At 33.9% G+C, this 24,803-nt stretch overlaps 1 protein-coding gene across 27 annotated transcripts in view; it reads right to left on the reverse strand.

The window, feature by feature from the left end:
- The window catches only part of rg (A kinase anchor protein rugose), a 235,809-nt gene that overhangs the window by 50,990 nt on the left and 160,016 nt on the right, over positions 1-24,803 (reverse strand). For all 27 annotated transcript variants that reach the window (XM_086835487.1, XM_086835496.1, XM_086835488.1 and 24 more), the window contains one exon: positions 20,482-20,586. In XM_086835487.1, coding sequence (XP_086691613.1) covers positions 20,482-20,586 — 105 coding nt within the window. The remainder of the gene's footprint in view (positions 1-20,481; positions 20,587-24,803) is intronic.

Consider the following 24,803-nt stretch of genomic DNA (forward strand, 5'->3'; position numbering starts at 1 on the left):
CTTAAGCTTGGATTTTGTTTTCAACTGATTTCATTTTGCTTTAAGATTTAATTAATGAAATAATTACTAAAGAATTATATTTATTTAAGGTTGAAAATATAAATATATTTAATTTTCAGTACAACATTTAATAGATTTTATTTGAAGATAATATTTAACCTTAATTTAAGGTTATTCCTGGTTTATTTTATTTTTATTCTATTTTTCGTTCCCGATTATCCTTGTGTCTATTCCATTGTTATCAGCTGTTTTGCTCGTTTTACGCTTCATTTATCCCCGTTTCCTATTTTTTTCCCCAATTTTTTTTTTAGCCTCCGGTTATTTTATATATATTTTTTTAGCTAGGCTTTTCGTCCTGTTTTTTGTTGTTTCTAATGTACTGCACGCATAATTTAATTCGTCGAATCATAAATTTCCAACAAAAGTTCATGGCTCTGGGAGCACTTTTCTCCCCCGTAATTTTTTTCCATGATTTTCATGATTTTCCTCAGAGGATTCCGGTGATTCACACCTGGGGCTTTGGGTTGTGAGCTAAAAATCGGCTTTTTGGGTATACAAAATGTACTTAAATTACAGCACAAAAAAAACACTGATATATATACTTGTAATGTATATATATTTATGACTCTTTGTGGCTTTTGTTTTGTTGTTGTTTAAATTGTTTTCTTTGTTGAAAATTGAAGATTTACAAAGCTGCACCACAGGGCACTTATTACCCTTGGTTTTCGCTGTCGGTTTTCTTTGCATTCCTTTGCAGCTCCAGCTTCCCCGCTTTTCCTGCCTTTTACTTATTTATTTGCCTTTTCTCGGTTTTAACTCTATGGAATTTATCTCTCTGGAATTTTCCAGCTCTGACTTTGGTCAAAGAACGACAGTAGTTTGTTGGCCCTAAAAACTCATTTATTACTGTTTGTTTAACAATCGAAATGAAGTTTTCTTTTCGCTAGAGGAGAGTTTGTAATATGATTTTGCTTGGTATTTCAATTTGTTTATGTTTGTACATATAAAAATAGTATACATTTTATTAAAATTAATTTTAAAACTGTTTTCAGCAATATTAGAAATAGTTTTAATATATTAAATAATCTAGTGTCGGACGACTATATAAGTAATTATGAATATTAATATCTATGACCAGTAAGTATCTATTACCAGTAAGTAACTCTGAACAGTTAGTATCTATGATTAGTAAGTATGTATGTATGATCAGTAACTAACTTTGAACACTGATAAACAATGACTTGCAACTTTTGTAACACAACACATTTCTAAGACTTGGCCGGCAGCAGTCACTTCGTTCCGGGGAGGTTAGAACCAATTGGGAATCATATGCACAGATGTGCGAGATTTGTTTTAGAACAAAGAGCAAGCTATTTGAATGAAACTATGGAGTTATTCTTCTATATAATTTTACTAGTATATAAGTCGGAGCATGACAAATCGGTGGACTATATATATACATATATATAGCTACCATAGGAACAATCAGACGATTTATAGAACTATGACCAGTAAGTAAATATGAGCAGTAATTAACTCTAAGCAGTAAGTATCTATGACCAGTAAGTACCTATGAACATTAATTAACTATGAGCAGTAACTATCTATGGCCAGTAAGTAACTATGATCAGTAATTAACTATGATCAGTGAGTATCTATGAGCAGAAAGTAACTCTGAACAGTAAGTATCTATGACCAGTAAGGATGTATGAATGATCAGCTACTAACTTTGAACACTAATAAACAAGGACTTGCAACTTTTGTAACACAACACGTATCTAAGACGTGGCCGGCAGCAGTCACTTCGTTACAGGGAGGTTAGAACAAGTTGGGAATCATAAGCACAGATGTGCGAGAGTTGTTTTGGAACAAATTTAAGCTATTTCAATAAAACTATTGAGTTATTCTTCTATATAATTTTACTAGTATATAAGTCGGAGCATGGCGAATCGGCGGACTATATATATACATATATATGCTGCCATAGGAACAATCGGAAAATTTTAAGAAAAAAAATAAAACAAAATAACTTTTTCAATTTTCATCAAATTTGTTATATAGCCTATATATGTTAACCTAGAACTATAGGTAAAATTTTATTAAAAATCGGACTACTATATCATATAGCTGCCATACAAATAATAGTTATAAGAGAAGTTAAATTCAGGTAACCGAAATGTATATACCCTTGCAGAGTAAATCAGTCATAACTAAGTCAAAATTGCATTAATTCCTAATCGAAAAGCTGTTCTATGCTAGTTTTTAATATGTTAACAAATCTGCATACCTAAATTATATTTTTTAAGTATTACAATTTTTGTCAATTTTTCAAAACGTCAACAATGTAAAAACCTGTTATAAAATTTCGAAAAAATAGAAAAAAAAATTATTTTCTTTCATAGATGCCGAGAAAGACTCGCCTTTTGATGCTGATCAAGAATATATATGGTTTATAGGGTCGGAAATGACTCCTTCACTGCATTGCATGCTTCTGACAGAAATTTTAATACCCTGCAAGGGTATTGCCAAAGTAAATATAAATATATGTAAATATTAAATGTGTAGGTGAATGAAATGAAAGCAGGCATTACTTTATTGTTTTTTTAAGATAAATATATAATATATAATTTATATTGTATTAATTCCAAGTGATCGAAGATCTATCTGCAAGGGTATATAAACTTCGGCGTGCCGAAGTTTGCTGCCTTTCTTGTTTTAAATTTGTCTTGTTTAGGTCTTAAATGATTTAATTATTTGTTTATTTATTTGTTTACGTAATTTCTTATGTATTATTTGGAATCATTAAATATGAGAAACTGACAGCAAATAAAACAAAAACCTAATTTGACGCTTTGGCGTTTTGTTTTTACAGCTTCATTTCCTAATAAGCAGCAAGTGGAGGATTTTTCCAGTAGGCAGGGGGAGACTTTTCTTCATATATATTTCTTTCTCCTTCTAGCAAATCCCCTCTAACAATTTGTTCCCAGAGAATGGGAAGAGAGAGACAGCATCAGATGAAGATAAAGAAAAAATTAAATAATAAGAGTAGAAACTTCAGTCAGATTTTATTACGTAATTGGGTAGCAATTTCTTCATGGCACAACGGGCCCAAAGTTGCCACAGCCACTGAGCACAAATTAAATTTGGCCTTTTTCTACACGCCGCACTCCCTCCTCTCATCCCCTCTGTTGAATTTTCCCCTCTTTTTTATATATATATATATCTGTTTTGCCGCCCTTAAGTATGATACAGAAATGCGGCAACTTCTTTGAGCCGAGATTTCCCCGACTTTCCCGCTCGACTTTCCTTCTTATTTCCTTATATATATATATATTTTTTTTTTACTGTGGAACGCAGTGGAGCATTTTGCAGCTTGTTGTAATTGTTGTTGTTGTTGTCGCTTGTTGCTCTTGTTTTTTTTTTGTTTATCCCCCCCTCTCCTAGTAATTTTTTGTTGTCAGAAACAAGGAGCTTCCCGTTGGCCAGGTTAAATTGAGCATCGCTTGTCCAGCCAGCAGTCGACGGTCAAAGGCCAAATGAAAGAAAATTAAAAATTAAGTGCAAAGTTTGCCAAGATTTTTGTGTCAGGCGGGAGGTTGGAAGCAAGAGAGGGGGAGGAGGGTGTGTGGGAAAATGGGGGAAAAATACCTATAAAGCTGGCCGACAGAAAAAGATAAAATTTATGCAATGGCAAAAGTTTAATTGCCCAAACGGTGGCTCCTTATTTATAGAGACACAATAAATATAATTAAGGCAGTTCAGTTGATTAAAATTAAGGGAATAATATAAAATTATAGTAAATATCAAATAAATACAAAATAAAATAAATAATAAAATAATAATAATAAATAAAAAACCAAAAAAAATAATAATAACACTATAACAAATAATTGTTTCAGTTTTTTCGTTGACAAACAATTAAACGAAAATATAAAAGTAATCTTTCAACAAAAATGCCTTCAAATGTTTATAAAAACCAAACAAAAATTATTTAATAAATTAAATTAAAATTAAGTTATATATATTTTTGAACTGTTATACAGATATCACTAGGAGTTATAAAACCCATCAAAAAGTGATCCAAAATTATATGAATACTAAGTTAACCTATCCACCAACTAAAATACCTTTAATGAATTATAAAACCCTCTTTAAAAAAATACTAAATAAAGAAATTAAATAATTTAGCAATATATTAAAAATATATAGAATTGAAGGTGTAAAAGAAATCTTAAGTCTTTAGTGTTAGAACTCTTTAAAAAGTATCAAGAATTTTCTACAATATTTTACTTCCTAAAAAAATATATACACTGAATTTGGTATTTCAAAAATTTCATTTCATACCTTTTAATATCTTTTTAAGGATTTTGAAAGACCTAATAATTTCTGGTGTATAATACATTTTGCTTACATTTTTTTCCCAGTGCATGGGGTAAACCCAATGTGTGTGATATCATGCAATTTATTTGCAATTTACGAGCCCCCTCTCCACATGGAGACAATTTTCTTTTCTCCCCCGCCCCACCTCCCACATTCTTTTCTTTTTGTTTTGCACTCATTTTCCACTTTATCAGCGATTTGTGTGTGTCTTCTTCCCTCTCTCTCTATCTCTATCTCTCTCTGTATCTGTCTCTGTCTCTGTCTCTGTCTCTGCCCTCTGTCTCTGTCTTTGGTGCAGTCAAATCGTTTCGTTTCAATAGAATTTCAATAAATTTATCAACGTGTCGCCCGCTGAGTTGTCCCTTCCCTGGTCCTGGCCGGCTGCTGCTGCTTTCGTTTGCCTTCTGGTTGCCATTTTCATCTGCATCTGCATCTGCATCTCCATCATCCTGCCATGGATCTTGCTTTTCCGCCCGCTTTCCTCCGTCGTCTCTGTCTCTCTCTTAGCATTTTCCATTTACCATTTGCATCCGCCGTCTGCTCGAACGTCTGCGATTTTTCCTTTTGGCCCGTCGAGCAGAAACGGGCAATCGGTCGTATACTTTATCTGGCGACAGCGCATCGTTTGCATGCCTGCAGTGTGAGCTTTTCCTTCCCTTGCTGGTTTTCTTCTTTATTTTAGGGGGGATGGGTGTGAGGGGAAAACTCAGACACACACTTGGGGAAAAGTTATCAAGAAATGGGTGAAATTCTAGACTTGATAGGAAGGAAAATTTGAAAAAATATCTATTGAGTATATGTTGAAATATATACAAAAAACACATGTTTTATGTAATGAAATTTAATCCATTTCAGTCTTAAAATTTACCAAATCTAGACTTGTTTCTTTGTTCCTTGGAAAGTGTATTTTCTCTAGTGTCACCTTCTTTGATTTCCGATTCTCTCTCTCTATTTTCTTTTTCTGTGTGTGTACTTTTATTTAGCCCCTCCCCTCCATCTGATTTTCCTTCGTTTTTCCCGTGAAACTGACGCTTCGTTACCCCTATTCAATTTCAACACCCGCCCGGCTCTATCTTTATGTCATCTTTTTAGTGCCGAGCTGCAATCTCCTTCCGCCTCCTTCCAATCTCCATCTCTACCTTCTCCTCCTCCATCTTGGGCAATGCGCTTATATGCTTCCTTCCTCTTTTCCAGCACCCCCCATTTGATTTTCCCAACCCCCAGTGCCAGACCACGAACCCCTTTTTCCGTTAGCCATCGAACGTGCCGCCAGGAGAGCCAACTGGTTTTCCCTTTTGCAAATCTGCTGCGGCTCTAACGGAAATTTATTATTGACAGCATCTGCCGCTGCAATGCAAACAACTGTGCAAGGAGTTTGCCAAGGAAAATGGGCAAGGGAAAAGCTGGTTAGGTATATGGTATGGGGAAGGAAAAGTAGGGAATAAGCAGAGGCATGGAAAATGCCAGAGTCGGCAATTTTGCGGGCTAAGTAGCACCCGCGCGCGTGTGTGTGTGTGTGTGTGTGTGTGTGTGTGTGTGTGTGTGTGTGTGTGTGTGTGTGTGTGTGTGTGTGTGTGTGTGTGTGTGTGTGTGTGTGTGTGTGTGTGTGTGTGTTAGTGTTCCGGGAAAACCCAACTGGCTCAATGGCTGAATGGCAAAGACACTGACTGCCATTGACGTTGCCATCGCATCTGATGTGCATAACATTGACACAAAGTGCAGGGAAACTCTAGGAAAATCCAGGCAAGGAGTAGGAGCATAGCTCCTTGCTGATTGCTGACTCTTCGCTTCCCAAGGGACAGGCGAACAAAGTGGCATCTTTAGATTGGCCAGGAAATATATAGGAAGGTAATAAATATAACCTGGAAGCTATCTATCATACCCATTAAATTCTGATAAAGATGAGCTTGAAAAAAACGATATAATATATGCTAAAAAAAAAAGAAACAAAAATAAGAGTTTATAGAGAAATATAAAGTATACATATTCCCTAACAAATACCTTAAAAAAAAACTATATATTTCAATATAAAATTCATAAGCTACAAAATGCCAAGAAAAGTGTAAATTCAACTGTTTCTCATTTTTCAATAAAAGCTAAATATATAGATACAAAGTACTTGACAGATATCACAACTGCCAAAACTCATGAATTATTTAATGTCTCTGAAAATGTGAAAACCAAATCGTTTGCGACAGGTTTTGTGGGGTTGATAAACGAGGATGCTATTTCGCAGTTAGATTGCTATATCTTTAATGGACGACCTCTCCTGTCCTGTCAGCTGTCGTTTTGTTGTTGCCAACTTTGAATTGTACACTTTGAAAATAACTATTCCTTTTATTTTTGATCAAGGTTCTAGGAGAAGAAATTGAGATATATAGTTTATAGTTTATATTTTTATGAAAAATCTGTTATTGATTTTACTAGGGGTTCTAAAAACCCTTAAAAAGGTATCTGAAATTATCTAACAATATTTTATTTTTTGAAAAGAAATAATTGTACACTGATTTAAGTATCTAAAAAATTGTATTACATGATTTTAGAAAAATTTTTATGTACTCTTAAAACATTATACATTTTTTAAGCACCCTAAATTATGTACTAAAGAATAAATTAACCTTAATATCACACATATATATATATTTTTTTTTTTTGTTTAATATATATGTTAAAATATATATTTTAATTTATGAATAATTTGTATATTTTTTGAAAAGGAGAAGTATTTCTCTAGAAATTTCTTTTAGACATTTTTTAAATCAATTTTAAAACTACAAACCTCTGGTTTGCTCTGTTATTAAATATGTAATAAAAGCAATATTTGCATTCCTATTATATATATGCACTAATCAATGAATTAATTAATAAACTAATTTATTTAATACTAATTGATGAATTAATATTTTTTCCTCTGTGGACTCCGATTGCATTTCGCTGGCATCAAGACTTCAGATGTGAGGTCTGCGACGTTTTGCCACTCAAGTGCCAAGTGACAAAGGGCAATCACTTGCGACCGATGCGATGCCAGGACCTGACCTCTGACCTCTCTTACTCCAGCTCACTGCACCTCCCCTCCCCCACTTACTGCCTGCACTGCCACCACATTTCCGCTTCCGGTTTTGCCGCCAGCCTTTGGCTTCCCCTTCAAGTTAATTACACAAAAGTATTTCACATTTCGTTCGTTCGTTCTCTTCTTTCTTTTTTTCGGCGTCTGGCCCATTCTAATTTATTTAATTAATTTAAGTCAAGCACTAAGAGGGGTTGGGGGGCGGAGAATCTTTTTTTCAATGACAAGTAAAATAAATTTGGCTAATGTTTGTTTGCTCGTCTCTTCACAAAATAAAAAATTGTCCCCAGACCAAGTTTAATTATTTATTTTCTGTCCTCTGACTTTTGTGGTCATCTTCTAATGATTTTTGTGCTTTCTCTTTCGAGGGGTTTTTGTGTTTGCCATCAAAAATTATCTTTCCTTTTTATTTATTTATTTATTTTTTTGGCAAATTTCGCAAATTAAAAGTTTTCACTTGGGAGGAGCAAAGACATAAAAAAGGGGTAAAAGTTCGATGAGGCATTCAACCTTTTTTTTTTGTTAGGGACAACAACACTTCACTAACAAGTTAATTGAGAGCAATTTTCAGTTCTCTCATCGTTGAATTAAATTTCCACGCGAACCCAGGAAAATGGGGTTAAGCTCAGAGTCGAGTTGTAATTAAGGATTGGCCGAAAACAGAAACCGAAACCGAAACCGAGACCAAAAACAAAAAAAAAATAAAATTGGGAAAGGGAAAAGGAAAAACCCAATTCCCAAAACCCTGGGCACGTTTGGCCATTAAGGTGTCGCAAATTGAAAGCGAGCTGCGAAAGTCATCCACGCGTTTAAAGTCACCCACAATCACTGACGCCTAACGGCGTCAACGACAAGAAATAAAAGAAACAAAATATATATATATATATATATATATAAAATTATACAAACAAAAAATATATATGAAAAAATCTGTACAATCTGTGAATTAAAATACAAAATTCCAAAAGGGTAAAGAAGGGAAGAAGAGTAGAAAAAAACGATTTATGTCAACCTTTTGATGCTGTCAAGTGGCGCAAATTGAATTATGCATAAAGAAAAGGTGTCGCCAAAGTCAACCGACTCTCTGTTTTTTACCACTCTGCCACCCCTTTTTTTTCCTGATATTTCGTCAACTTTGAACTCGTTTTTTGCACCCTTTTACCATTTTCAGAAAGCCTTAGAGTTCATAAAAATTAAAGACAAATTAGGGGAGTTCCCTTTGGGTAATTAACTCTTTGGGTTATGCCTGAATTTTGAATATTTTCATAATTTTAATATTGTAACTATGTGAAGGAGTCATTTCCGACCCTATAATTCATATATATTCTTGATCAGCATTAACAGGCGAGTCGATTTAGACATGTCTGGCAGAAAAAAAAATGTTTTCAATATTTTTAAATTTTTTTGTTGCTCAATTATCAAAAATTAAAAACAAAAAAAATTTTTTTTTTACATTTTACATTGAGTATGCAGTTTTATTGGTCTCATAAAAACTAGCATAGTAAAGTTTTCCGAATTAAAATTAATCAATTTTTGACTAAGTTATGAGATTTTTAAATTTTGATTTGTGAAAGAAATTGTCATATAAAAGTATTCATTAAAAAAAATTGGAATATTTGAAGCTTAGTTATGATCGATTTTCGATATTATATCCTTAACATGTGGTTTGGATTTACCTGGAATTTGGTAGCTAAACAATGTAGTACTAAATTTTAGACACACTTTTGGCAGTTTTTAATATTCTCAGAGATTTTTGAAGTACCTTAGATTATTTTAAATTGTATTCATGTATACCAGGTTGATATTTAAGGTAAATAAATTAGAAAAGAAATAATTTTATGGCTCACAATTATATTATTTCAGCAAATGTATAGCAGCATAAATCATAGACTTTCTTGTATTTCCTATAAAGCCTATATAATAAACAATGTCTAGCATTAAATCCTATTAAAATGCTGTCAGGACCTTGGTCAAAACCCCTAAAAATATTAGCATATAAATATATATATTAGCAAAGGGATAATACATATTCAGAGCATGGCCCTTGGTCATAATTAATTCCCATGCAAATTCCCTACAAAAACACAGAGACACACACAATGTTTTTATGGTCAAAATGTAGTCATTGTCTGGCAAAATCTGATATGGATGCTGAATCCTGAATCCTGGATCCTAATATCCTGATGCGAATCCAAAAGCCAAATTCTGCTGCGCGCACGCGAAGCCAATGGAAATCGCATTAAAATTTCTCGCATAAATCGGGGGAAAAACTGGCAGAACTTTGCAAAAAACAAAAGGAAACTTTTGCGCCTAGCCTGAGGGGGGTGGAGGAAAAAGGGGGGTGGCAAGGTGAAAAAGAGGGGCGGTCAGGTGGCTGTGGGTGTGGGTGTGGCAGGCCATCATGTCAAACATGAAATTCAATTGTGCTGGAATTCGAGACGAGCAAAAAAACAAGAATAAAAATAAAAAGTGGTCGCATATGCAGTAGAGGGTTAAGCGGAAGCCTCGCATTTGTGCAAAAGTTTCACGTTGACATTTCCATAATAATTTTCTTTTCATTCTCTCTCTCTTTCTCTCGATTTTACTTGGAAGGTTTTCCCTTTTCCTATATACATATATATATTTCTTTTTTCTTTGTAATTTTTCCCCACTCTCTGTGTGATTTTATTTGGGTTTTTTCCTTTGGCCGCAAAAAGTTTGCATTGCTTTTGACGCACGACTGAGTAACGGAAGTGGGTGGTGTTGGGTGGCGGCGGGAGGAGGAAGGAAAAGCCGTGGAGGTGGGGGGGGGTTCCAAAACCCCTTTTTGCTTTTTGCACCAACTGACCCCTTTTCCCAGTCACAAAAAGCTTCAGCTTTCGGCTGCTGGCTGCTGCTGCCTTTTTGCATATTGATGAGACAGGCACTGGGAAATCTGTGCTGGATCTCTCTCTGCCCCCTCTCTCTCTTCCCCTTTCCTTTTGGAAAATGGAAAATCTGAAATCTAAAATCTAAGTTGCCCGCGGGTTAGCCTGGCTAAAAGGAGGAAGGCGGCAAACGCGTGTCAAAATTGAATGACAAAACTCATGTGTGCGGCATTAGAGGCCGTTCGTGGTAGACACATGTGCGTTCTGGCTAAGCCCACAAGCCAAAAATGCAAAGCAGCTCAAAAAGTATTTCGAAACTCTGTTTTGGCTTTTCGTTTTTTGTTTTCCGGTACAAACAAAAAATCCTTCTCCTCCTCCACCAACCACGCCCACAGGCTACCATGTTTTCTCCCAAGGCAGCAGTGAAAACTTTATACATTTTTCATGGCCTCGCATAACAAAACAAAAGGCAGAAATCATCAAAAATAAAAGTTGAAAATAAAAAGGGAAAGCGGGAAAAATTATATACTGAAAAAAAAAATATATATATATATATCGAGGAAGCTATAGAACTTACTAGAGTTTTTGTAACATTTATTTTTTAATAATAATATATTGGAGTATATAATATATATATTAGTTTTAATAATAATATAAGGAGTCATTTCCGAGCCTATAAATCATATATATTCTTGATCAGTATTAACAGGAGAATCGATGTAGCCATATCCGGTTGAAAAATAAAATTTTTAAATTTTTTACAAATTTTTTAAGGGGTTACATCATTAAAATTGTCAATAAAAAAAATGAAAAAATTTTTAATTTTCTTAAATATTAAATTAAGTATGCAGATTTAATAAGGAAAGAAAAGCTTACATAGCAAAGCTTTCCGAATTAAAATTTAAGCATTTTTGGCATAATAATGAGTTTTTTAAATTTTGATTATATGAAAAAATGTTCTTATAAAAATATCTATATATATATTGGTTAAAAAAATACAAATGTGTTAAGGTTAATTAGAATCGATTATTGATTCTATCCTATTAATCAATGGGAAGCTGCAAGAGTATACCAAATATCGGCTTTCTGCTAATTAACTAATTTAAATAAAACCTTTTTAAACAATTTGAAAACCTATTAAGATTCCTGTAATTCCAAACTACCAAGAATATCCTCTTCTCCACTCCTGTTTTCAGTACCATTTCCTGATTCCCCTAGGCAATGCTTCTCTTTTTTTTTAAGCACCAATAATGTGCTTTTAATTTCAATTGAAATTAACTTCCAAGTTTGGTTTGATTGGCTATATAAAACGTCTATATTGCCTATATGCTTTGTGCATCCAAAAAAAGTTCGAAAATAAAGAGGGGGAGTAGTACATCTCACCCCCTCAGCATCGCACTTAAAATGCTATTAACTCAAGCGAAGAGTAAAGAGAAGCAAAAAAAATAAAAAACATACAACAAAAAATAAAAGAAGAAAATATTGAAACTTGTGCGGCTTTTGGGCTTTTCGGCTACGCTATTTCGGCCCATTTCACTCCAGAAACCACCGCATTTTCCCGATTTTCTCCCATCCTATTTTTTGGGGTAATTCTATTTTTCCTGCGGAGGAGGCGGCGGCGTCTACTTAAAAATACATTTACACTTTAATGACGACCGCGTCGACGGTCTCAAAAGCGCAAAAAGCCCAAAAGAGCGAGCGAGCCAAAGCAAAAACAAATCAAAAAGAAATTAAATGACCTTTTCACATGCCAGACAATTCTTTAAACTCAACGGGTGGCCCCCAGGGCGAAGGCCCAGGTCCAAGTTTCCATGGGTTTTCCCTAGGTTTTTTGCCAGAGGGTCGGGGTCAGGTTCGGGTCATTCAATGTGTTTGACTGTCGTCGTCCTGGTTGTCGTTGCCATCGCCGTTGTCCCCTACGTGACGAGTGCTGCCAATAACAACAGCAAAAAAATCGTATATATAAAAGAAGAAAAGCATCCACCCAGCGGGGAAAGAAGAGACCGGCAAGAAATTGGTGAAAAACCAAGAAAATATGGCAAAAAAGTCGAAGGCACAGCACCCTGGCAGAGTTTTCAAAAGGTATTTCAATTAAATCAGTTTAAGAATAAAACGCCTATAAAGCATAAGAGAGCTTTGAAGAGTGTTAAGGGTTCTGAAAAATATTTTATAATATTTAAATTGAAGTATAAATATATATAAATGAATAGTACATTGAATAATAATAACTATATATATATAAATATTTTTAAAATACATTTGAACCCACTTAAAACCAATGGTACAATGTTACTTGTCACAAATCCAATCTAAATTGATAAATTCAATGACTTAATTCAAGTAAATATGCTTTAAATTGTTAGGGATTCGATCAAAGTTCAAAATACCTCAGAAAAAAGGGTATATAACATATATATATATACACAGAGAGAAAGAGGGAGAAAGGCGGAGGCAGCATATCGCCGGCGACACAAATGTAATAAAAGGCGGCATCAAAAGGCCAAAAACACACAAAAGGCAACGCTGCCAATACAAATGCTAGGTCCCGTGTCCCGGCTAATGTTGAACCCATTTCAAAGTGTGTCCTTCCTGTGCCCAAAAACCCCCTTCCCCCTACCCAGGTCCTTGCCCAGGCCAGGAGCAATCCTTGCTCCCATGTCCGTCGTTCTGTTCGTAAAACTTTTGTTATTCTTGTGTGCATTTCAATTCGATTCTGTCTCTATCTCTCTCTCTTAGTCTTCTTTCTCTGTTTTTTTGTATACTTTGTATTTTTTTGTTGTTTTTGTATCTCCTCCATCTTCTATCAAGGCAATCACAATTCATATTTAATGGCGAGTTCGATTCCAGCTGCCCTGCAGTGGCTTTGGCATTCGCAATGGGCCTTGACTTGCCTGGCTTTGGCTTTGGCTACTTGCATTTCAATTCATTCAACCTATTGTCAGAGTGTGACCAGGTCTGCATATGCATCAGTGAATTAAGGATCCATGAAGGAGGTTTTCAAGAGTGATAAATATTTGTTTAGTTGCATTTATTAAGTTACTTAAACTAAATACAGATTCTCTTGCAAATCAATGTATTTATTTTATAGAATTTTAATTAATATTTTAAATTTTGTGTGTTTGCATTATTAAAACACCTAAAAATTGTTATAGTTTCCTTGAAATTCATAGTATGACCAGACTTACATATGCATCAGTCAATTAAAAAACCTCAACGGAGAGTAAATTTCATGATTATTATTAGAATATTTATTTATATGTAATATTTAATAATTAATATATTTAATACAAATGATAATAATAATAATTTATTTATATGTAATATTTAAAAATTAATATATTTAATAATGGTTTAAAAAGCAATCTCTACTATATTTAATAACCCTTTAAAAAGCAATTACTTTGGTATTTCCTATTAAATCAACCCAAGTGTGCTCACCCTGAAATCTTCTATAAAATGACTCATCGTGATGGAAAAATAATAACCCCAACGCACAAAACTACAAACGGAAAGTTGCCCCAAGACCAACAAATAAATAAATAAGCGAATATAAATCCCACAAGAACGCGGCTAAAAAAAAAACATAATCTTCTTATGCTCATTGCTCAGCATTACACAAAATACAGTCACACTGGTAAAATGGGGAAAAAGGCGGAAATAATACAGAGAGGTTGGAGGTGGAAATGGTAATGGAAATGGAAATGGTGTGGCTGGAGCAGGACTCTAGCTAGCTATAGAGAGAGGAGGGGCGAATAGAAATGGAAAACTTATAAAATATCTGCGAGGAATACAAATTCAATTCATGAATAAATTTCATGTATAGCCCTCGGCTGCTTTCTATTTTATGTATTTTATGGCACATGCCATTTGCGTTGTTGTTGTTGTTGCCAGGGCTATCTCTCTGGCTTTACGAATAAAAAAAAAAGGACAGCCAGCATCCAGTTGATGATTTACCAACATACACACACACTTCAGATAATTACGCCGCGGTCTAGACTTTAAAGCCAGGGTTAGGTTCGGTTTGGTTTGGGTAAAAGCCGGGGAAAAGTTGCCAACTGGCGACGGGGAAAATCGTTGCCTGCCAACATAATCACAAGTTAATCCTCCATGTAACTTTACCACCAAACACAGCCAACCAAAACTGGGCAGTGGTAACTGCTAACTGGGAAAAGCGATGGCTCTGGGCCCTGTTCGAATGTAGATAAGCGGCCCCTAAGCCAAAGATACAACTTTCAGATACTTGCCAAACTGAAATGTTGCGATGGCTTCGCACTTTTCACAAAAACAGAAGCAGCAGCAGAAGCAGCTTAAAAATGTTTCATTTTTATCGCAGCCAGTCAGCGCAGAGAGCGAGTTGGAGGTGGAAATTCCTTCGAAATAATGCCAAAAAGGAAGTATTCTGGCGATAGGGTTCTACATCTCACCAGCCAGGATATCTTTATCCAACTTTGATGTTTGACTTAACACACATACACACATGACTCTGGGACTAAAGCAGCCAACTTAAAACTTTGTATTTATGTTTGAAGAATCTAGAAATTATGCTGCTATGGGAGTTTTCAGCAAAATTTATGGAGATGAGCTTGTATCTTCATACTTTGCTGGGTAATTTGTAATTAGTTGGATGATTTTTCTTAACTAAAATAAAATTAGAAATGCCTAAAGTTCCTAGAATGTGTTTATAATTAAGATTGTTGTAGATATGCGGGTTTTTAAAGTCTTTTAAAAGTATGTTTTATACTTTTCACCTAATATAAATTTATTTAAAAAAAATTTATATCTTTAAGGCTGGAGTTTAAGCTTTCAGGCTATAACGAATAGGTTCCTTAAAATCTATTAATTTAAATTATATATCTTAAGATGCATTCAAAGCTCCTTCTTTTTCAAAACAATTTTATTAAATTTTGGACAACATTTTTACGTGCTTTAGACTATAAAAAATGCTCGCAGAAAATAAATAAATTTAAAAAAATCTTAAACTACCTAACAAGTTCTCCTTGCTTAATTAAACCCTTAAATAAATCCCCAAGTAAAGGTATTAAAATTTATATAAATTATTTCCAGGCTATCAATAATCAACTTTTCATTTATGAATAATACCAATTGATTGACTTTTTCTTTTGACAACCTGAAAAACCGGAATACTCATTGCTTTGGGGCTTGGGGTTCATTTTAAAAGGACACCCCGCCTGGGTCAACAGCAGGACATTGTTTGCGGCCTTTAACAAAGTTATTTACAGCTACCGGCGGCTCCCAGGTGGAAGTAAAAGTACACACACACAAAGAAAAAAAACAAGGAAGAAAGAATGAATGAATGAAGGAAAGGACAAACGAATGCAAAGGGTGGAGAGAGGGAGGGAAAAACAAAGAGCGGAAACCAATTCGATGAAAGGTGAAAGGTGTTCGTCTGTTGATTCCCACCTGCCTTTCGTCCTGGGCCATTTCTCTTCACCCTCCCACTCTCTCTCTCAGCTTGAATCCTTTTCAGCGCCTTTTTAGCTCCTTTTCCTGACTGTGGCAAGAGTTACGCAAATTGCTGAGCTGGCAAAGGCTGTAAAATTTTATTGAGCATACAGAGGCGACGAGCCACGACAAATATGCGGTCGAAGTGGGGTAAACAGCAGCAGGAGGAACAGGAGTAAAAGGAGCATCCGCCCTCCAAGTTGGTAGGCCGCATTACGGCCTTAATTTTCCAAAAAAGAAGCTTTGATTTAAAGGGACGAACGAACACGAACACGACAGGACACGGCCGAAAAGGGCGATGAATTTATTGTCAAGTATAAAATGTTATGGTTGCCGGGTGGGGCGAGGCACCTGTCACAGGTACAAGGACTAAAACAGTTATTTGCACTTGCCTCAGTTACGTGCCGAATCAATTGGGCGACGGCTGCTGTCGACGATTGTCGAAAGGGGGGGTGTTGGCGTTTGTAATCAAAGGGCGGAGGGAAATTGTAACAGAAGGGGCAAAAGGTGGCCAAAAGGTGGCCAAAAGGACTACTCCTGTAGTTGAACATAAATCATTTAAGACGACCTCTCCCTGAATGCATAATGTTTACTCACTACAACCAGGTATATAGAGAAAGAGTATATGAATTCGTACATAAACAAACTATAAAATATATGAAATATAAAATAAAAGAGAAAAATCTCATGAAATACTGAATATACAAAAATATTTTCACCAAAAGACTCTTATTTATATAAATCAGAATTCAAAGGATATATTTTATACATAAATATTATATTATAAATAAATATTAGCATGTATTATATTTAATAAACATGTAATTTAATGTAAGAGGAAAACCTCATGAAAGACTGTAAATTCAAAAATATTTTTACTAAAAAGACTCTAATGTGTATAATAAAAGAATTTAAAGGAAACATTTTATACATAAATATTGCATCATATTAAAAAATATAAACATGTATTAAATATTTTCTTGTTCAAAATAAAGTGAAGATAATAAAAAAAGCAAGCTTTACACAAAAATAAAGTTAAAAATGTATATAGGTAATCCCGCCGCTTTTGTAGGCCTCTGAGCCCAACATATAATATCCTTGAAGGGGACATATCTTCGCATAAGGTAAAAGATAGGGTAGGTGGTGGGTGGTGGATGGTGGGTGGGTAGGTGACTTTCCTTAGTGCCCCATAAAATGCTCGTAAATTCTGTGGGCGGTTTTGTTGTTCAGGGGGGGAAGGGGGCTCACACCTGCCTCGCATGCCAAATGAAGTAAGAGAGATCCTGGCACCACCACCACACCGATGATGCATATTTGATGCTTGTTTTACATATGCCAACAATCCAGGGATGACACATGCTACACAACACACGCACACACATACACGCACACACACACACACACACACACACACACAGTGCCCAAAAATTTGTCACTGACAATTTTCATTAATTTAAAAAGCCAAATAAATTGTAAGGCTTCAACCGCAACAAGAGCAAACATCTAGGCCAACAAAGCGGAAACAAGCAACTGACGCATATCATTAAAGAGTAGTTACAGGGGCTGATATTTTGAAGGTGTGTAGGATGTGTGTAAAGTGTGTGTGTGTGTCATATGTAAGACGCTGTTAAATGTATCGCTTGTTTGCAAGGCACAAACACACTCAAATATACTCAGAGCCACGTTTCAGGTAAGATGACATACACAGCACAACCTACGCAAAATCAGGGCCAAAATGGAGTTAAAGCCATCTTTGAGAGGTATTTAATAAAGAAAATGCCAAAAAGAAGACACTCAGACTTGAAGGAAAGTAAATAATATACATTCAACACCAGAAACTAGCTAAAACTTCAAGTAAAATCTTAAGAAAATCACAAAAATAATTAATTAAGCTTTATAATTTCTTTCTTGCTTTAAAATCTAAACAAACATTGTATTTTAAACTCCAAACAAAGTATTTAAACACTATAAAACCATAAATTAAAGTCATAATTCTATTGAATTTAATCAGATAAACCTCAAACAACAAAGCACACCAACTCTGGTGTTATTCGCCATTATTGACAAAAATATTTTTGCAAAATGCCATTTGATATGCTTCAGTGCGCTTTTGTGTGAACCAAAAATTTTGATATTCCTGGAATTTCCACCTTTTTTTTTTAAATGTTTCTCCTTGTTTTGTTGTTATTTTCTGAATTATATTTCGCAGTGAGTTTTTCCAGTGGTTAACGTCTGAATTTTCTAGAGGAAGGTGGGTGGGGTCAACGAACCAATGCAATGGAAACTCATAAAGCGGCAACTTTGTTGCGATTTTCCATTGGATAGATGGATATATATACACATATTTATGTATATATATATTATGGTACTGTAGCTACCTGCTTCCGATGTCTGCGCCTTCGCACTTTGGGATGACACCGGCAACAACCAGAAAACCAGCAAAAGCACCAGCACCCACTCAGCCTGCCAGGAGAAAACACTTCCTGTCAACACACACACACATACACACACGCACACGTTAGTTGGTATAAAAAATGGAGAAATAAAAAGAGAAATACACCAACTCACACACACATCTACACCTACACCTACACCTGCACTGGATCCTTTCGCCGGCAGTCATGCTAATAATTTGATGGCACAAGCGAGCGAACAGCGACAACGTCAGGTGTAAAATATTGTTAAGCGCAAACACACACACTCATGACGAAGCCACCCACAAGCACACACACACACACCATGCACATAGAAAAAATATTCTATTTTTCTCCTTTTCTTTTTGAAATATTTAGCACTAAAATAAAGCCATATTTTATGGAACAATTACTATAATAAATTCTTTTTAAAAACAATGAAAGGGTAAATTTTAATATTTCTTTAAACAAATAAATGTAAATTCTTAAGGCATTGTAGTCCCTAAACAAATATGTATTGAAGTATGAAAAAATATGTAAATTACAAAAATTTGGTATAAATATATATGTTTTCACGATAAAATATTTGATATCACAGTTTTCGACACTGTTTTAAAAGGATTATAAAGTCCAAGTAATTGTTGTAGCTCTACCTATCACTCTTTAGGTCTATTAAATAATAATACAATATAAAAAACTAAGAAAATATGACTTTCCAAATAAAGAATACTGTTTTCGTTATAAGCAAAAAAGGAAACTAATATCAAGGAGGCAAAGCTTATATAGCCTTGCAGTTTAATAATGATTAATACGATCAAATCGAAAATTGATCATAGCTAAGCTTAAAATATTCACATTCTTTGAGTTAATATTTAACAAGATATTTATGTGACAATTTTGTCGAAAAAACAAATTTTTGAAAACTCATAACTAGGCCAAAAATGCACTAATTTTAATCCGTCAAGCTTTCCTATGCTAGTTTTTGTTAGGGTAATAAATCTGTATACTCAATTTATTATTATAAAAAATTTTAAATTTTATCAATTTTTTTTGGTTTAATTTTAATGAAATAACGCCTTAAAAAATTTGAAAAAAATTGAATTTTTTTTTCTGCTGTCAAACATGGCTAAATCGACTCGGATTTTCATGCTGATCAAGAATATATATGATTTATGGGGTCGGAAATGACTCCTTCACATAGTTTTAAGTTTCTGACTAAAATTATAATACAATTTTTTAATCGACTTTGACTATATATTTATGTGACAATTTTTTCACAAATCAAATTTTTAAAAACTCATTAATAGGCCAAAAATTCATTAATTTTAATTCGGTAAGCTTTCCTATGCTAATTTTTGTTAGCTTAAGAAATCTGCATACTCAATTTCAAATTATAAAAAAATCTATTTCTTATGATTTTTTTGTTGTTAATTTTAATGAAATTACCCCTTAAAAATTTGAAAAAAATTAAAAATTTTTTTTTGTTCTCGAAAATGGCTAGAAAGATTCGCCTGTTGATGCTGATGAAGAATATATATAATTTATGGGGTCGAAAATGACTCCTTCACTTAGTTTTAAGCTTCCGACTAAAAGTATAATACCCTGCAAGGGTGTGAGAAGTCGAATTAAAAAAAATCCTCATTAAGGAAATCTGTATTTAATACTACCTTAAAAAATGTTTTTTTTTAACATATACAATGCAAATTTCTGTTCCTTTCTTTGTAAATATATTTATTTGGTAAAAAAGAAATACCTAGTTTAATATATTTTTCCCTAAAATTCTATATTTTATATTTATAAATATTCGTTTTTTCTGCTGTCCTTTATATTTCATAACCCTTTTAAGTGCTTTAAAAAACCCTCAATATTTTCTCTTTCAAAATTTTTCATTTATTCCTCTAAATTCCCTATAAATTTTGTTATATCACCCTTTTCTCTCTCTATATACACACAAATTCATATGCAAATCGGAGAAGAACCAAAAAAAAGAAAAAGTAAGAAAACCAGAAGCACCGCTCAGAGCGGGGTAAAAAAAAAATAAAGAAAAAAGGGGAAAAACAAGCTGGCGGTGGGAGTTGAGAGGCATTTCATGTTGATGTTGCGTTTTCATTACGCACAATTTCAACAGCCACGCCCCTTTGTTGTTAATTTCCTTTGATGCCGCAGCGCGAATTGAATTAAATTCTATTAAAAAGTCACCAAAACATACACGTATATATACAAATAAAAATATGTGTGTTGTTTGTGGATTTTTGTGCAGTTACTTTGACAATTGTTTGTTTTCTGTATAAAAATAAAGTGAAAAACTCACCTGCAAATTGGGCGGACAATGATCCAGCAGCTCCAGCATATGTTTGATATTCTGCGCATCCTGTATCACAAAATTCAATTCCATATCGAATTCACCACCGACCAGCTGAAAAAGACAAAATAAATACAAAATATATATAAATTTATATATAGAGAAATATACATGAATGAATGTATTAAATGTGCAGCAGGCAGCAGGATTTTCGTGTAAACAAAAAAAGGGGGAGAGAGCATTCAGAGCTGTTGAAAAATGTTCACAATTAGTGGAAATCATTTCTCCCTTTATTTTTTATAAATACAGAGTGATATATCTATATATATTTGCAGCATTTTTGGGGTTAAGTTTGTATGTGGATAATCTGTGGGGAAAATATGCAAAAAGTTGATGGCGAACATTTTGCACAGCAGCAGATTTGTAATTGGTAAAGTTTGAATTGGAAATAATGGATGAGTATATGCGAATGTGTGTGTCATATAGTATATCCTATTTTTTTTAGCTGAGTGGGGACACGGCAGGAAAATGTGAAATGGGAAATGACTGACAAAAGTTTGAGTGGAAAACCATGAGAGAGAGACACATACACAACAGTAAGGGCCAGCTTAAATCCGTGGATTGGGATAAAGTCAATGTTTAAATGGAATCTAGACCACAAAAAGTTTATCGGCTTGTTTTGATTGATCAACTGCAGCTGTGTTTCAACTTTTTAATAGAAACTTTTCTCCCCCAAAACAAAAAAAAAAAAAACAAAAAATGTGCATTACCGAAGTTGTTGGAACTGTAAAGTCAATTGTAATGTAATTACAATGGGGTTCAGGAAACTCATGAAAATGATTCCCTTGTGTTTTGGTATATTTTAGATACTTTTAGTTGATGAAAGATACAACTTTTTCCAGTTCCAAGTTAATTAATTACCTCAATGAAATTCTTTAAAATATTTGAAGGGGATGAAAAATCTATCCATCTAACTCATTTTCATCATTTTAGGCAAATTTCTAAATATCTAAACTAGAAAATTGACTGATTTTAGAGATTTTTGTTTTCGGGTATCTAATTCTATTTGATGGATGATGATCTGACTTTAAATGCCATTCCTCCCTCTCGACCCAATATCTCTTCCCATTTTCTTATCTCCCAAGGAGAGTTTCCTTTTGGCAAAAGGGATTATCATTTAGCAAACCATTTGCTGCTGTATTTTCCTCAAGAATTTTCCGTCTTCTTGGTAATCCCAATCGCCACCCCATTCTTATATACATATATATATATTTTTAGGCCGCCTTTAGTTTCCGTGGGCTTAGGGCTAAGTACAGTCGAGTGTGTTAACTGCTTGAGCGTGTCCTAGACACATCCTTTTGCCATCGAGGAGCAATCAGAGCGTCCTTTCACCAGCAGCAGCAGCTTCACCAACAATAACAATCGCTTCTGGGGTTGGGGGAAAGCTGTGAAAAACTGGTTGTTTTCCAAGGGGAAAAACCCTCCAGTCACGTCACAAAGCGGCGGCGGCGGCGGCGGTGGCAAAAAAAAAAAGGTTCTAACTTAATTATGCCAGGCGCCAAACGAAATCCACTTGCTCCAACCAGTGACAATTTCAGAGCCACGCCCACTTCCTCTTTGCGCCTTTGCGAAGCTGTCAATAAATGTATATGGTATATATATCTATTTTTTGACTGGCCAAAAATTGTTTTTCTAAGGGTAAGATTAAATGAGGAAGGGTATATTATGATTCATTTAACGAGTAAACAATTACGAAAAGATCTAGCGAGTAACATAAGTTCCAGCAACTATTTAATTATTTTTATTTAATTTATGTACTATTAAAAAATATGTATTTTATTAATATTATATTTAAAATATAAATATTATATTAAAAATAATATTTATGTATATGTGTTTAATGTTTTTTTCCGCAGTAGGCATAACTATCTATACTTTATAGTGTTCTATATAGAACTATAAGATATTTATGAGTTAATTATTATTAAAATTAGTATCATAACCTATTTAATTATTTATTGAATTTATTAATAAACAAATCAATATTTCATTTATATTTATTTACAAACAAATAGCCGAGGAATTCCCTTAGTTACTTAGAAAGCCCTTAAATGTATGCTATACTTTTTGCAGATACTTAAACCCTAGTAAAAGGTATCTTCCTCGTCGTGTCATTTTCCTGCCTATTATTATCAATGCTTTTTGCGCGCTTTAATAAAATCAGAAAAAATAAATTCAATAAATTGATTAGAGTCAAAAGGGAGCGAGACAGAGAGGATAAAGTAGGGGAGGAGACTAAAGATAGAGCAAGATGCTCCCCCCGTTATCTTACAAGTGTTACAAGTGTCCTTTTGCGCTCACACACACACACACAGACTCAGAGAAAGCGATATAAATCCCCAACTGTATTTATGTCTGTTTTTGTTTGTTTTCCTCGCCTTTTTTCCCCAGTTTTTCTCTCGTTTCTGTGCTTTTTTTTGTTGTGTGGGGTTTGGCGGCCGCCAGTTTGGCGCCTGGCCATCAATGGACCAACCACACCCACCACCAGCATCATTTTATTTTACTTTTTTTTATACTTTTGTATATATACTTTTTTTCTACTACTTTTGTGGCAAGTGCACTCGAAAAGCTGCTTTATAATTATGCGAAAAACGCGATTTTAGAACCGGTCTGCTAGAGGCAAAGCCTTAGCCTTGATCCTTTTCTGCGGTTTACTCTGGCGAGGAGCAGTGAATGCGATTTGCCTTATCACCTGGCAACAACAAAGGCAAAATGCCGCGGGGGGAGGAGAAAATCAGGCAACACAATATGGCCAGCAAAGCAAATCTGTTGTGATGCCCGAACATAAAGCGAAATCAAAGCCGGAGACTTCTCACCCTTGGATTTATGCTTCAGACCTTCATTTTCCATCCCAAGAAAACCCTCCAACCATCGTGGCAATGAAAACAAACACACACACCGTGGAGGAGAGGAGCCTTAAGTCCGTTGGATTAGGTAGCAATTTATAATGCCCCTTTAAGTCGGCCAGCAGTTTTCCCCAACAGAAGGTGAAAAAGACGATGAAGAAGAAGTAACTTTGGAAAAACAAGGCAAGGCAAGCCAAGCCACTCAGTTTTGCTTCTTGGAAGGATTTTCCTCATTTCAGGGAATAAATATGTATACAAGAGGGGGTGTTTTTTGCACTTGAATTATAGTGAAATAGTTGTGTAATTAAAATAGTAGCAGACTGTTGGTTAAAACAAAAATATACTATACAAATTTTAATATTTCTAACTAAAATAAATAAATAAAGTTTTGTCTAACTTAATAAAATATAGGATTAGCTTTTCAGAAATGGTTTCTAAATGCTTAATAAAAGTATTAAAGCTTTTCTAAAGACCACTTGCTGGTTATTTGTGAAATATATTTCTACCATTGCCTATAAAATGATTTATTTAAAGAATTTTATGTAAAACAAGATACATATCAATTGCTAGACAAAAAAAAAAGGTGTCATTAAATACATTTTTACAAAGAGGATTACGCATTCATTTGGAAGCTTAAAACTCAGTAAAGGAGTCAATTTCGACCCTATAAAATATATATATTCTTGATCAGCATTAACAGCCGAATCGATCTAGCTATATTAGACAGAAAAAAAAAAATTAAAATTTTTTTTTAAATTTTTTAAGGGGTAATTTCATTAAAATTAACAAAAACAAAAATCATTAAAAATAGAATTTTTTATAATTTGAAATTGAGTATGCAGATTTATTAAGCTAACAAAATCTAGCATAGGAAAGCTTACCGAATTAAATTTAATGCATTTTTGGCCAATTTATGAGTTTTTTAAAATTTGATTTGTCGAAAAAATTGTCACATAAATATATAGTTAAAATCGATTAAAAAATTGTATTATAATTTTAGTCAGAAGCTTAAAACTATGTGAAGGAGTCATTTTCGACCCTATAAAATATATATATTCTTGATCAGCATTAACAGCCGAATCGATCTAGCTATATTAGACAGAAAAAAAAAAATTAAAATTTTTTTTTAATTTTTTTAAGGGGTAATTTCATTAAAATTATCAAAAACAAAAATCATTAAAAATAGAATTTTTTATAATTTGAAATTGAGTATGCAGATTTATTAAGCTGACAAAATCTAGCATAGGAAAGCTTACCGAATTAAATTTAATGCATTTTTGGCCTATTTATGAGTTTTTTAAAATTTGATTTGTCGAAAAAAATTGTCACATAAATATATAGTTAAAATCGATTAAGAAATTGTATTATAATTTTAGTCAGAAGCTTAAAACTATGTGAAGGAGTCATTTCCGACCCTATAAAATA

The sequence above is a fragment of the Drosophila serrata genome, unplaced genomic scaffold, assembly GCF_035046125.1.
Source record: "Drosophila serrata isolate PLE 108 unplaced genomic scaffold, ASM3504612v1 contig_276, whole genome shotgun sequence".
Lineage (NCBI taxonomy): Eukaryota > Metazoa > Arthropoda > Insecta > Diptera > Drosophilidae > Drosophila > Drosophila serrata.